At 36.9% G+C, this 15594-nt stretch overlaps 1 protein-coding gene across 1 annotated transcript; it reads right to left on the bottom strand.

Annotated features, from left to right (window-relative positions):
* Positions 1 to 1834: 1834 nt before the first annotated feature.
* On the bottom strand, positions 1835 to 12050 carry LOC109213657 (golgin candidate 6). Its single transcript, XM_019377479.1, has 20 exons — positions 11938 to 12050; positions 11689 to 11745; positions 11537 to 11589; positions 10604 to 10731; positions 10452 to 10504; positions 9307 to 9453; positions 9143 to 9216; positions 8983 to 9052; positions 8854 to 8907; positions 8647 to 8742; positions 7317 to 7367; positions 7150 to 7236; positions 6901 to 7014; positions 6753 to 6824; positions 6300 to 6485; positions 6011 to 6114; positions 5709 to 5757; positions 4500 to 4565; positions 3376 to 4146; positions 1835 to 2581 (listed from the first exon to the last, which is right to left on the bottom strand). The coding sequence occupies exons 2-20, from the start codon at positions 11710 to 11712 to the stop codon at positions 2045 to 2047; spliced, it is 2736 nt and encodes a 911-aa protein (XP_019233024.1). The 5' UTR covers positions 11713 to 11745; positions 11938 to 12050; the 3' UTR covers positions 1835 to 2044.
* Between the last annotated feature and the right edge of the window lie 3544 nt (positions 12051 to 15594).

The following is a 15594-nucleotide window of genomic DNA, read 5'->3' as shown; positions in this document are numbered from 1 at the left end:
ACATATTGTAAAAACGGCAAAGCTCCTCCATCAGAGGGTAGATTGGAAGATTGTAACCGATCAAGAACGGGTACTCATAGAATGCGCAATACCCAGGCCGGTGCACATTGGCATAGTCCGTCCCGGCCGGAACCATTTCCACGTGGTCCGGCATATGGTGCGTCTCTCGAAGATCATCTAAATGGAATTGTAATAAAACGCTGTGCTCCCAGGGAAGGTCTGGGATTTTAGTTGGAAAATCCCTGCGAACATGCATCTCCTTCGGAAGGACGTTGTCTACACTGAGAGGAACAAGGGCCTTCTCCGCCTTTTCCCCTTCACCACCGGAAGATGGCGGAACCCTAGACGGGGCATTATCTTTGGCCTTTTTACTACTCTGTCCACGTTTTTTCATGATTATACTACGTAAGAAACGAAGTACTGACGATAGGAAGTGTGGTTTCGACAGAAGTGGGAGAGTCCCTCACGAAATAACGGTTACAGGAAAGAAAGACAAAGGAGTAAATCAGAAAATGCTTTCCGAAGGCTTGAAAGTTGAATCGAATCGAACCTCTCTCCTACTTATAGGGATAAGTTGCGCAGAAATCGAAGAGTCATGATTCAAAACGTGCGCGGGAAACCAAAATGTCACATCATCCTCTGAACCGCCTCGGGGGCAAATATAATAATGATGCATACAGGCGATGACGTCATTCCAAAAAGGAAGCCACGCGTCAGTGGTTCAACAACGTCATATATTTCACCTCATTCATATTGTCGCCCCTGGTCGAGGTCAAATTCTCCTAAGCCGAGGTTCGCATTTCCGCCCATCGAAGACGCCCACCGAATGCGTCTCCAACGAGCGGAGGGACTAACTGTATAGGGTCAAATTTGACCCTAAGCATCTCTACGCCAGTGGGTACGCCCAGTGAGTGTACGCCGACTAACGTAGCGGGTATGACTCGGACGTGGGGACAAAAGCGACATCGTTTAGGACTCAGTGTCTTCACTAAGGAGACGTTACCTGTCTTTGTAACTTTTTGATTCTTTCGAGGAAGGTCTCTTATTATATAAAGGAGACCTTCACATTGTAAAGAGGGGGATTCTGATCTAATACAACTCTCTCATCTTCTGGCTTTCTCTCTCTATCTCTACCTCAAACGAACATATCTTATTGAGTTCATATTATCACTTTGCAATACTAGATCTACAACAATAATATCGTCTTTGCATCTCTAGGTTTATTATATTTGATTACGATTTACCCTTTCCTTACTTTTGATTGTTTTCTAGCTTACAAAGTATATTGTTAACTTTTGAGCCAAACAACAACCTTAAAAAAAAATACTTACTCGAATTTGGGTTTAAAAAAGAGAAAAAAGACCTTGAATATATGTAAGTTAGTTTAAATAACATATATATTCTAAGTTTAATACACGTAAAATATTTATTTCAGTGGTTTTATCGGGAGGCTCAGTACTTCAACTGAGACAATGAAAAATTATTTTACCCTTCTAGTTGTTTTTAGTAGGAGTTGCATTAGTCTAATTCAGATGAATAGTCAATTCGTTGTAATGTTGTTTATTTGAATATCTTATTTCCTACCAAAGCTGGTAACAACGGAAATTGAATCACTGTGATTAATGCCTGAATTATTGAATTATTGAAACTATTTAAGCGGGGAAAAAAAAATTTATTGGTGTATCAAAACATTCATCTCATATTGTTTTAAAATCCCAAATTTTGACCAAAGTACGTACGTATTTCGTTGAAAGGGTTACCTCTAATTACTCCGAAATGAACTATGCATAATTTAAAAAGACAAAAATGTTAAAGACGAGACACTTTTACTTAATTTAAACAGACATGCAAAGGAAAGCAACCTAGTAGAAAAATTACAAGTAAAGCAAGAAGATGGTTTACATCCTTGGTTCGGGCATAAATTATGTTGGTATTGGGAAATTTTTACAATGTACAACCTATGCACCACAGAAAAACAGAAGGGAGTGGAGGAGAAAACTAACAAGAAATACAATGAAATAAATTTACTTGAGAAAAAAATATTCTAGTCTTCATCTTCTTCATCGTCACCATCATCAGCACCAACATCATCCCCTATATCTTCCAGCAATTTATCTACATCTTCACCTAGCTCTCTTAGCCTATTACCAAGTTTCTCCACTTTGCTCTGTTCTTGTCCGAGGCAGACGAGCAAATCATTCAGTTCAGCTTCACTCTCCTTCAGAGCTTCTTCCCTTGCTTCTTCCTTTAACGCTTCGATGTCTCCATTCTTTAGAGCTTTTACTTCTTTTTCTAGTCGGAAGTTGGCCTGTTCCAGACTGTTGTATGCATCAGACAAGCTTTTAAGATCAGATTCCGTCTTCCCAGCTAAGTTTTTATACGTTGAAGCTTCCGATTCAGCTTTGGCCTTTTCTGCCTTTAGCATCTCTATACGTTGAGAAGCTTCTTGAAGATCTCTACGCATAGTCTCCAGTTGAACTCTATCTGAGCCCCCACTGACTTTACGCTCAAGAGGGGATGAATTGTTCCCACCAGTTTTCGCCAGATCCTCAGCCAAAGTGGCATTCCGACTCAAAAGGTCCTTTTTTGCAGAAAGGAGAGGAGGTGAATATTGTCAGAAAAACAAAGGTATGAAGCAAAATGGAAGTACTGCATACACGAATCCCAACTATACAGAACAAAATGAAGAAAGCTGCTCGAATTATGAAATGTTAGTATTCGTAGGGTCTCCCAGGTTGCATTGGAGGATAGGTGCACACATGACTAGTATAATCCTATGAATTACTTTACCTTTCTTAAGTTGTCGCCTTTACATGATGCAGTAATTTTTAATCATAAAGAATAAAGATGGCTAAATTAGTGAAAAATGCCATGATAGTTTTTCTCAAGTAAATTAAGTGGGCGTTTGGACATAAGAATTGTAAAATTCCAAAATAGGGTGAAACAATTTTTCAAGTGAAAATGGTATTTGAAATTTAGAGTTGTGTTTGGACATGAATATAATTTTGGGTTGTTTTTGAAGTTTTGCGAGTGATTTGAGTGAAAATTTTGAAAAACAGCTTTTTGGAGTTTTTCAAATTTTCGAAAATTACCAAAATGCACCTTCAAGTGAAAATTGGAAATTTTTATGAACAAACGCTAATTTCGGCAAAAAGTGAAATTTTTTTGGAAAAAGGGAAAAATTTCTTATGTCCAAACGGGCTCTAAATATCAGCAGCTTTGATTTTCTTGGAACTTTGTCGTGCAACTGAGACCCCAACTGTGCAGACAAAACCATATGCAGATACACAAATAGTGAGAAGCAAATAAATCAATGTTTATATTTCATGGAAAAGTACATTTATTCAGAACATAAGTTACCCCAAAAGTCCTTACCTGTATTTCATGGCATTGCTTCTCAACAAAAGTCTTCAGCCGCTTGATGTAGTCAACATAATTTTCCCCACTCTTTTGTTCAAGTTCTGCTGGTACAACTGTCACCTGGGTCTTTGGGCTGCTGTAAGCTTCTACTATCTTTTCTCTAATATCAGCCTCCAAGCGCTTCATAAAATAGACGAATGGAGAATCAAATACTGATGTAAGCATAGGATGGTTCTCATTCTTCTGATCAGATGATTCATTTCCGACATCTTCAATCTCAGCCATACTAGCAGCAGTAGATCTTGTCAGTGGCTTACGTAGCAAAAATGGCTTAGCAGATGTGAAAAGAGAGCTTTTCTGCATTTCATCAAACTTCAAGAAGTACGATGTAAGCCCAACTTTTTGGCTTATGGCATCAACTATGCTAAAGGCATCCCTTCCACTAGCATTGCTTTTGTTGTAGATTACACATTCTCCTAATAGTACTGCAGCCAATCCCCTTACACATACAGTTGTGGTAGGATTTGAGACCAGCTCCAGCAAATACGTCAGGTGAGGGCGTGAATCAAGGAAGCATTGCACCGCATTCGGACAATCAGAAAGCCAAATAATTAGCAGTTTCAGGATAATGGGCTGAACAAACACATTCTCAGATGTGCTTGTGCTTGATTTTCCATCTTTGCTTTTCATAGAAGAGGCAAGAGCCAGATACTTCACCATACGGTGTAACAAAGGCTCCGGGCCTCCGAGAGTGGGCATAGGTGCTTCAAGTTGAATTTGCAGAACCTGCAATTCACTTATATGTTTAAACCAAAGAATAAGGTAGACAAACTTCTATATCTTATAGTATTACTTATAACAGAAACAGCAGCACAGTCCAGCGTGACTGTTCTCCTAAATATAAGGTGTATCTTGCTATATCTATAAAACATAAATGAATTCTAGCTCCACAACACATAATGGTGCAGAGCACACTCGACTAGAACTGATAGCAACAATAACAATATAGGTGCAGAAAAACACTTTGACAACATCGCTCAATGATGAAAATATCTTTTTCCTTTTTGTTCATGTGTAAAAAACTTATTTTAGTCAGATAAAGGAAAAGATCTCTGGATGGTGGGAGGAACTTTGCATACCTTTTCCTTGCATTGGTTATTACCCTTGATGACATGCGAAAGAACACTGGCAGCTCTAGAACAAGTCTGCATATTTGAATGTTAACATGCTGAATCTATGACAAAATGACAATTAATGCTCCAAGTATACATATCAACTCCTGAACCAATAGATACGTGCTAACAGAAGGAGAAACACCAAGATTCAAAATCTTTTAAGACAATCATTCGGCACGTTTTATAAACCAGGATTTTCCTTTCTTTGACATATTTTAGGTATTTCATGATTCACGTGCTGGTGGGAAGTGGGTTTACGGGTTCTGGCGTTCTGCCAAGAAAAGATGATCGGAAGCATGGAGAACAACAAAAATGTGTAATCCTCTTGTGCACAGCAGATACAAAAATCAAGCCCAGAAATAATTATAATTGTTAGTAAAATGATAGTAATATATTCTAGAAAAATAACAGGTCAATTTTCACCTCTAATTACGAAAAACACACACAATCTTCTAATTCTTGGAAAACAAAATCGAAACTGAAAAAAATGGGGGTTTTGAAACAGGACAAGCAATGTATAAACTTTAACTACACATGAGCCTTTAAATTACTAGCTCCATTTTGATTAGTAAGAAGATTAAGAGCAAATATGTTTGGATAGCGTATTACATTAAGTTAGGTAAATAAGCATCACAAATGATGGTTTAAAATTAGAGAAAATGAATTTGTTTCCTAAGAGCACATTATATCAAGATTGAAACAAAGTACATTGCCTAACAAAATTTATGGACCAAATTATATCCTTTTGTTTTATTACAATTTGATATAATCTTTTTTTTTTCTCCTAATAAGTAATCTGATATCGTTTTTCTTCCGCATTCAACTCAGTAAAAATGATATCTACAATATTTATTAGTTTACTATTTTAACCTTCTAAAACTTAAGTATTATAGTTGTCGTTCTTATGGTTTTTCTACTTATACAAATGATATATTCTAAAGAAGTATATCGCAAGCAATTTACATCTTATGTCAGGTATGGATCGTCAATTGTTTCTACTCCATGAACCGAAGGATTATGTATCATGGGAACTGGATGAGTCTAGTGTCCTAAATCAAACAATAGTCTTGCAGATGTGAAAAACTACAAACCAACAACGATCAAGCACAAAAGTGTCTATTTTGAAAATTATCAGAGAACCATCGAGAAAGTGTATAAAACCCATGAAATTACCTCAAGATCACCTTCGTTTTCACCTGTGGTAAGACCATGTAGAAGCATGCTGCCCCCAAAAAAGGAAAAAGAAAGAAAAAAGAAAAAAAAAAGAGATGAGGGTTTGAGATGTGAAGTCATCTGAAGCAAATTAAGTGTTCCTTTCCTTTATCTTTTTGCTTTTTTATTTTGAATTTTGAATTTGTTGTGTGTATTTATGGGATGAGAGGGGGTGTTTAATGGATACTTTATTCAATGAGAAGACATTGCAAATACTCTAAAAAGAAGAATTAGGAAGTAAAAGTTTCAGCAGCATAGATTACCTTCCAAATGACATGTTAACATCCTCCTCAAAAGGGGCATAAATCATTGATTGTGGCTGAAGAATTAGAGTAGATGCCAACATTGTCTGGCCATCTGGATTTTGCTGCACACATCACACAGAACATGCTTTGGAACATGTACATTTCAAGAAAGCATAATGCACAACTGAAGTCCAAAAAAAGAGATAGTAAAGGAAGGGTTGTTTATCAATATCTGACATCATTCTAAAATTTTAACAACCAACTCCTTGAAATATCTAATCTAATTAAGCAAGAACAAGATGCCAACCTGACAGAAGTTCTTAAAAAGATAGTCAGCTGCCATGAATTCTTGCTTACTAGAAGTACGCAAAAGTATCCGGAGAACAGAATTCAAAGCAGGCTCTAAATCTGGTTCCTCTCCGAGCCTTTTGCTTGCAAGTTCTTCAAGATTCTTAGGGTGATTTGCAATCAGATCACCGATGGAATGAAGTGCCTGACAGTGATGAAAGCCGTGCTGAGGATAAAGTTTCAAGAATCCACTAGCTATAGCAGCAATTATACTGAACAATGTTCACTCTGTTATAGTGTAAATGGAATTCGCAGAAGAGAAGTCTTAGTAACCGTCATATCACCTCACCCCCTTACACTCTTTTCTTGATTTTGCCTATCCTACTATCGAAAGTGCAAGAAAGAAACCATGAAAGTTGATCAAGTAGAAAGAAGCCATCAATTTGAAGGCATCAAGAACTAGTCAACTCACCATACAACGCACTGGAACTGGAGCCCATTGGCTTTCAACTCCCAACATGAAGAGATGGTCCAAGACCTTTTTCTACAATATCAATCAGATAGGTCAGGAAGATGATGCGGCAATCCAAACATAAGCAGTCTCACATTAAAGAACAAACCTGAACCAAGACTGTTTTATTAGTCAGCTTATTTGCATCTCTGCCAGGATCAGTTTCTGGGCCACCCATGATTAGCAAATTCATGGTTTCTAGCACACTGAGTAGATTAATTGTCTACTGGCAATCAATTGAGGCACAAGAAAATGAGAAGAGACCAGTAAGGCTTAGGTACAGGAGTAAATCATATTAGCAGCCCATTTAATATATAAAAAAATATAAGAAGAAAAACAAATGGATTTTGGGTTTAACCTTCTGTTGTGTAAATCTGTAGGTGGTCCCTCTGAGCTTCAGAATTGATAACAACTGATCAAAGCCCATCGTCTCCCTAAGTAATACCTGTAATAGATTCATAGTAAATACTAGGAACATAAAAATTATATGAGTAATGAACACTAGGGACGCACTCAAGCAGAAACCTGATTTGACGCACTATTGCGGAGGAGATTGTTCAGCAGTTCAAGACAGTCCTGAAGAATTCCACAAAGAAAGGAACAAAAGGTTTCCGTTAAATGTTCAACAACAAAGCAGTGATCAGAAACAAGTTAATATTACTGTCACCCATTTTCTAAGAAACCAGATGCAAGTGTACTGTAACACATGTAGGCAATTTCTGGAAACCATGAACTACTAAGATTTACAACAAAGAATGAAGGTGTTTGAATACCTGAAATAAGTAAGAACATGACGAAAATTCTACCCAAATAGTAATAAATTGAAAAAGTAAAAAGGCAAGAGAATGACAGACGACACAAGTTCAAAAGTTTTGAACATCATTAGCCATTCTTTAGGTGTATTGGTTTAGCTTGAGTGCTTCCATGCCCGGTAATGAATTGAAATCTTTTTGCTTGGTTGAAGGGGAAGGGAAAAAAGAACAAAGCCGAACTATTGAAAGAGATTCAAGATAGTTCAACAAAAAGCAGCTGCTTCACCTAAAGATACGGCTCCTAGGACATTAAGGGAAAAAAAGGAGAAACCAAATTAGAAAAGATTTAAAGGAGTGCTCTATCATAGATATGGTTCAGACTAAGTATGCCTAATGAAGTGGAAAAAGCCTATTATGTTTCCAGCAGCAAGCTATGGTCTCAAGACCTGGACTAGGCATCTCATAGAAAACATCGGTCCCCTCTCCCCTCTTTCACTTAAAATATCTTTATCATGTGAAGCTATTTGGATAAAGACCAGTGAGCAAGCTCCAAAGCTCAACACAGGCCAATTCTCATTTCTCAGTTTAGAGATAGATTAAAAACTCTCCCCACTACCCGGGGGGAGGGGGGGGGGGTGAGACGAAGAAATTTTAAAGGATGATAGTAACAAAGAAAAGAAAGACTAGCAATTTATCAACAAAGTAAAACTGTTTCTCATCACCATTAAGTCAATAGGTAAAAAATAAGTCATTGAGTTCCCTTTACCCAAAAAGAAAAGAAAAGGAGGTAAATCATGGAGTCTCAAATAAGAAAACAACATAAATTTGTATATTTTGATTTTGTCTTGAAATGTTGACTGATAACCAATATCAAGAGTTGCTCAGTTACCAAAAAAAATTACTCAAATCAGCAAGAATTTTGAGTGAAGAAACCCTAAATATTTCAATGACAGTTTAAGCGAATTGAGCGCATGATCACTGAAAAATCATTTAAGCCCCTCCAGAAAGAGGGGGAATGGAACATCAGAGTCATCTCAGTTCTCCTACTCTTATTACTCCACAAAAAACATTTTAGACTTAAGCGTAAGATCACTTATCCGAACCTGCACAACAACTCCTCCTTCTGAACCTCCCTCCTCTTTTATAATGCTGAATATCTTTTCAAAAGCACCTTCAAAGACCACGATTTTTTGAATTTCCTGTAGATTGTAAAGGAATTAGCCATGTTAGGCCACAATCTAAAATCTGAAGAAAGAATATTTTTAAAACATGGGGGAGGGCAGCCACCAAGGAAAGGAAGCAGTACTTACTTCAGCTTCACGCGTCAAGTAAGTTAGAAGTAACAGTGCCTCATTTCGAATGACCTTCAAGACATGCCAAAGGTTAGAATCCCACAAAGACAAAGACCATAAACAGTTTTAACATTTCCCAGTTCATACCTCACGATCCATAAGCATATCCATCAGCCGTGTGATACCACGGGGAATGCTCAGAATAGCTTCCTGTAACCTGAACATTATTTCAGCATGCCATCCCCTCAAAATGGGTTTAAAAAGGACGAATACTTGTAATAATATGCAGAGAAAGTACTAAAGATACCTTTGTGGAGAATTAGTTAGGAGGGCTGTCAAAAGTTGAAGTGTATAGTATCGTACATAGAAATCCTCCTCTGACTGCCAGGGTATTAGTTCAGCCAATCGCAAAGAGATTATTCACTATACAAATACAAACAAAGCAAGAACAATAGCAAAGAATACCCTTACCAACAAACTTAAGAGAAGAGAGATATTATCTACTTCTCTCGAAAGCAAGTCACTATTCATCAAAGCTGGTTGAACCTCATTCATAGGCCCTTTTGCATGATCAAGTGGAGTTAAGGCACCGACAAGAGTTTCCAGAGCCCCCCTGACCTTCAAGCACCAAATATGAGTAACTTTTAATACTAAGTGAGATGAGCAAGGTAACAATGTTGCATAAAACGTGCATCAATTGACAAAAAAAGGAAGATTTTGCCATTCGCCATCAATGGAAATAAAGGACCACTTCAGTTAAAATTTGTTGTTGTGTATACATTTTTTCATAAAGTAAGAAAGTAGTAGGCTTTTTTATGTAAGGATCAACCAGAAGAATCACGAATTGCACTAAATCTTTCAAAAGTAAATACCTTGTAGTCCCTGAATAAAATAAAATAAAAAGTAGTAAATACCTTGTTGTTTCCAACATGAAAAAAGGTTCCACTAACATTGCTGAGAAAGTCGCACAAAGTTTTAAGTCGGAGATAGTGTCTAACAAGAATAGTTCTTTACAGCAGAAGACCAAACAGTTTGATGGACAAACAACAGAAAAATAGTCCAAAGCATGAAATTATTGAGTATAAGAAAATCTGAAAATGTAGTTCTCAAAGTGTTCTTTCCTTCTAGCAAGTCTCCTTAGGATAAAATCTTAATATTAGTAATAATTCTTAAAATAAAACAAAAAAAAAAATGAAGGAGAAAAAGGAAAAATCTGAAATAACAGCCAGCATATAATAACTAATAAGACGTGTTTTTCTTTTCTTTTTAGAACCAGTAAAGACAACATGAGTCCACAAGAAATCATCACCAATCATCATCCGGAGAGTGGGTGATATCAAACTCAGTCACTGACAACATTGACAACATTAGTTTTTAACATATACATCTACAATAAGTAAGAGCTATACTTTTCAAGCATTAGCCTTGACTTCATTATGGATGTCAATAAATTCGCTCAAGTCAAATTTACCTTTTGTAGCACTCGAGGAATAAAGCACCCAATTACCTAGCACTATAGCTTGAATTCAGGCCAATAATACACAGAATGCAGAAACTCCACTAAAATGACATTAACATATCTTTCATAATTAAAACAGGCAACAAAGCAATTGTACCATCTCAACATCATCGCGCTCCTCCTTTAAGACACTCAATATCACTGGGAACCCTGCAAGAAACATAAGATATAAATAAACATCAATACATACTCAGTGGTAAAGAAAAATAGGGCAGGAATTCCCTTGTCCAGATAACAAGAGACACTAACCCATTGCTCCAAAGGCCATCTGTCCAGCACGACTTTCAGTGACAACAGACTGAAGATCAAGCATAGCTGCTCTCCTGTCCTCAGCCAGCACACCGTTGCTAATCCGGTCAAGCAAGCGTTCGACATAGCTATTGGTCAAAAGAACAAACTAGATTAATAAACATGCTAAACTAGTTGGACAACTCTGCAAGGTTGAAATTATGTTTTTTGATCTGCTTAAAAACAGCAAAAAGTAGCACAACATAATCAGCTGGACAATCTAAGGGACAAATTCAATTTCCAGGGTCATGTCATCATATCCCGAACGTCTCCCTCATTCTAGCAAGAAGTCAATTCTTTTAACAATACTGGAAATATAAGTACTGCAGCAATATCTACCAAGGTTCACATTCCATGGATACAACACACACTTAACCCATCAAGATATATGATTAAAGAAAGTATTTATCTGAATTCAAAGTGAATAAATACAGACCTGAGTCTATTTTCTTTGCCAGGAAGTGGATCATTATCTTACTGTCTTTCCTTTATAACATTATTTATTTTATAAGGTTTTTCATTTTTATTCTTTTGATAACCAAGGAATCCCCGAGAGCAAGTGGTGCAAGTTTCGAAACTCGGTAAATAATGGTCCTGCCTCTACCCTTCTCCACTTAAATACCAGGTTTCTGCATGCGGCAGGGTTCTAGTGTGACGTGCACCTAAAATCACTTGCTATGCTCTTACCACCAAACCAAAGGGCAAACGATGAAATGGATATTGAGGATTCATATAGTCAACCCCGACTAAATTGAGATTGAGTACATAGTTGTTCTCATTTTCAGTTGTATATAAATGTAGCTCGCATAAACCACCACAATTCATTAAATGCACATCGGAATTTAACCCGTTAGAGCTACCAATAAAGGAATTGATGAAAAGAAAAAAAAATACCTATCTTCACTTGAACCGGAGTTCTCATTACCAAACACCCTTCCAACTACACCCTGCAACACGTTTCAATCAATTCAATCACACCTAACGCTACAAATTATCACAATATTTGCTCATCAGAAAGTGCCCATTTGAGGAAACAAAATAAGTACCTGGTACTTTGCAACTAAATCCATCTGGTCAATAAAATGATCACGTCACTTTAAATTCTGGAATACATTACGAGAAAAAAACCTCAATTAACAATTCAGAACACAACAGGATTAAACCCGAATGGAAAAGTAGAAAAATATCAAATCTTGATCAGAAATTGAGAATAGTTTCGATCAAAGGTAGGTGATTATAGTATTCCATAAGTAAAATTAAAAACAACAAAGAGCTTTTGTGGTGTGTAAGCTTACCTGAAACAACAATCAGATCGCAGGAGAAGGACGGAAGAAGAAGGAAGGAGAGAGGGAGAGGGTCGGGTCAAAACGTCAAATGGATGTTCGATTGGATTCAAAACCAACGTGACGTGTGTTCCGCTAATTTGTACTAGGCCCCATATCTAATTGGATTGGATTTACTTATTTACGCGGGCTGGATTTCTTTTGAGGGAAAAATCATAAATAACCTGATTTATTACTGTTAATTGAAAATTAGAGATAGTCTTGAAAGTATTCGAAATTTAATTATTTTTTATGTAAAAATAAATCTTAACAAAAATACTCTTAAAATTCGAAAAAAATTCACTATAATATGCTGGAGTTCGATTTTTTTATACATGAAATTCCAGCATAATGTGCTTGAGTTCCAACATAATATGCTAGAAGTTTATAGGAAATTTTACCTCCAATAGCAAAGGTTGATACCTTATTTATTATAAATAAATACCCTTTTAAAAAATTATCTCCTATAGCTACCTTTTAATTTTTATAGCAAAAATATCTATTTGTGGTCACTTCCTACCTTTAAGCCATTAAATAAGCTGTGCATTATTTTTCTCTCTCATTTCTTTTTTTCTCTCATAAAATTACCGTATAGGAAGTAAGCTTCTCTCTCCCTCTCTCTTCCCTCTCTCCTCCTGTCTCTTTCCTCTTTCTTCTCTTTTTTCCCCGATTTTTTCCTCCCCTGCTTTTAGAAATCCTAGAAGGGGCTGTGTTCCGCCAACGACAGATCCGACTGGCGACCACTTCCCCCATTCCTTGTTGTGTCACCCCTGACCCCCTCCTCCCTTATCCTTCTTCCTGCATCCGCCTCATTCTCTCTGTCACAGCGCCTTTCTCTTCCCCATTCTCTCTATCAACGATTCTCCACTGATTCATCTCCATTATCTCTCTCAATTTTCAACTTTTTTTGCTCCAAAGAGTTGTGGTAAGTAGAAACAAATGGAAAAAAAAAAAAGATAAAGGAGAAACAAAGATCTGGAGAAATACAAGTGCAGAACTCAAAATTTTCAAAGCAGAAATGAGAGATTCCTTACCTGGACGACTCAGAGGACGTCGGTGCCGGCGGAGATGCCCCACATGGCGGCGGCCTGGATATCAGTGGATTGGGGACAGAGTTTGGGGCTGAGGAACTTGAAGAGTATGTTATCTTTTTTTTTTTTTCATTGTATTTCAATGTATCTCGCTGTATTCCATGTATTTCATTGTATTCACTGTCTTTAGTTTTTTCTACTTTTTCAATATATTCACTGTATTTAATTGTATTCAATGTAATTATATAATTTCAAAGCTTCACTTTGTTTCACTGTTTTGTCCAGCAGTATATATTAAGCAGTATGTATTCAATATATTGTAGAATATATTCATATATTTTTATAATTAATATAATTTATGTATTCAGATGTATATATGTATTCAAATGTATCTGTAGTATGTATTCATATGTTTTTGCATAGATGACCTGTTATACTTCACGTATTTAATGTATTTTTATGTATTTAACTGTATTCAATGTAATTATATAATTTCAACATATAAATCTATTTGTAAAGATACCATTAAAAAATATTTTAGTAAAGATATCACTAAAAAAAAGAAAGGATGGATTGAATATCTGAAGATTGCTCTGTTTTTGGGGTGTTCTTCGGTTGAAAATCTTTTTGTCACGACCCGGATTTCCCATCATCGGGAGTCGTGATGGCTCCTACTAACGGAGCTAGGCAAGCCAAACGTTTTAAACATTTCCTGATTTCACCTCAACAATAACAATATAAATATAACGGGTCATTTAAATAAAAGTGGGAGTCTTTAAAATATAGATAACTGAAAACCCAAAAAAAAAATGCGGAAGTTGAAAAACACATTTCTACCCAGAAGTCTGTGTCACTAGCTCACGGACTGCTATAGATACTAAAAACAAGTTTGAATTGATATTACATACTGTTTGTCTCGAAACAAAGAAAACAAACTAAAACATAGAAGGGACTTCGGCCTGCCACGAACGGCCAGCTAGAGCTACCTCGTGAGGTCCCTGGACTGAAGACAGCTCCCGGGCAATCCTACTGCCCGCTTTCCAAAAAACCTGCTCCTGGATCTGTGCAAAAAGAGCACAGAGTGTAGCATCCGCACGAACCGCACCCCATGTGCTTGGTATGTGCTCTGGTTAGCACCTAAGCCCCGGCCGAAGAAGTGACGATGCTAGACAGGACCTACCAAAAAAACCTGCTGCAGAATTGGGCTATATCATACAGAGTGCCGAGCGAGACGATATAAGCAGTAAATAAACATCAAATAACACTGGAACCACTTTCGAAACTGGGCGTCTTCTCGAGGGGATACAGTTGGAAAAACCAGATTATTCAACGGATAGTAACAACAGAAATCTAACATTATTATCTCACTATGGACACATATAAGGTGGTCGGCCGTGCCACGGTCCCGATATTAGTATAATATATGTTATTTTTCATCGCATGTGGTCGTGCTATCGCGCCACACGGATCCCATTTTCATAATTCATATAACGTGGACGCGTGCCACACGATCCCATTTCATTAATTCATTAAGTGTGCGCGTGCCACACATCCCATTTCATAATTAATATATACATATAATTTTCTAGTAAGAAGGTAGGCCCCAATAGTGGGAGGAATTCCAACATAATCATAACTCGATTTATAATCACGCGGCAAGGGTACAACTAACAATCCCAATTCCGACAAGGGAGATACTATATTATGTTTAATCCCGCATAGGGAGCAACTACACTAATAATAGACTACGCGTCCCAGGTCAGAGAGTGGAATCAATCACGATACAAGCTTGCCTCTTTTTAATCACTCTCTTCTCAATTATCAATTTTCCAGTTTCAGCCAACGCCTCAAATATTAGACACAATCAAACATTCTTTCCAAATCAACCATTTCAACCTTTTATAACTCTATTATTAGATGAACTTAGTATCAAATTAAAACAACGGGAAGATGTATCACAAAAAAAATCCGATTCAAACACAATATTAGACTCTACGGTCATGCTAGACTCGGTGCATAGATAACCGTCACCATGTCCTATACACCTACTCCACATTTGGCAGAATAGCAAATAACAATCCTAGTCCTATTCCCTACAAGCCACAAATTAGAAACAAAACACTTACCTCGGTCCAAAGTTAATAGCGTATCGAATCCTTAAAAATACCGCCTATTCCTCTACCAATCTCGACATCCTACCCAGATGGCTATCTAGGATAATTAATTCATAATAATATCAATAAGGAACTCAATATTGGTAACACACCCTGACCTAGAATATGAATTTCTAGCATTTCTTCACAAAGAATACCTAAAATTCAGTGACACCGGGCACCACATTATGGTCCTAAACACAAGGGCTCGGACCAAAACCCATTAACCCCTATCAATATGCAATTTTGTTTTTAAGATTCGGACCCCAAATTTGAGTTGAAATCGCACCCAAATTCTTCAAAACCCTAAGCTGGCTTACCCAAAACCCGTAATTTCTACTTTTGACTTTCATGATTATAGGTTCTAGTGAATTCACTAATTTAGATAAGATAGTTGAATGGAATTTAGGTTGTGATTGAATATTACTACCAAAATCTATGGTGAA

Source organism: Nicotiana attenuata, unplaced genomic scaffold (assembly GCF_001879085.1).
Source record: "Nicotiana attenuata strain UT unplaced genomic scaffold, NIATTr2, whole genome shotgun sequence".
Classification (NCBI taxonomy): domain Eukaryota; kingdom Viridiplantae; phylum Streptophyta; class Magnoliopsida; order Solanales; family Solanaceae; genus Nicotiana; species Nicotiana attenuata.
Note: the sequence above shows the minus strand (reverse complement) of the source record. Positions and strands in the feature narration are given on the sequence as shown.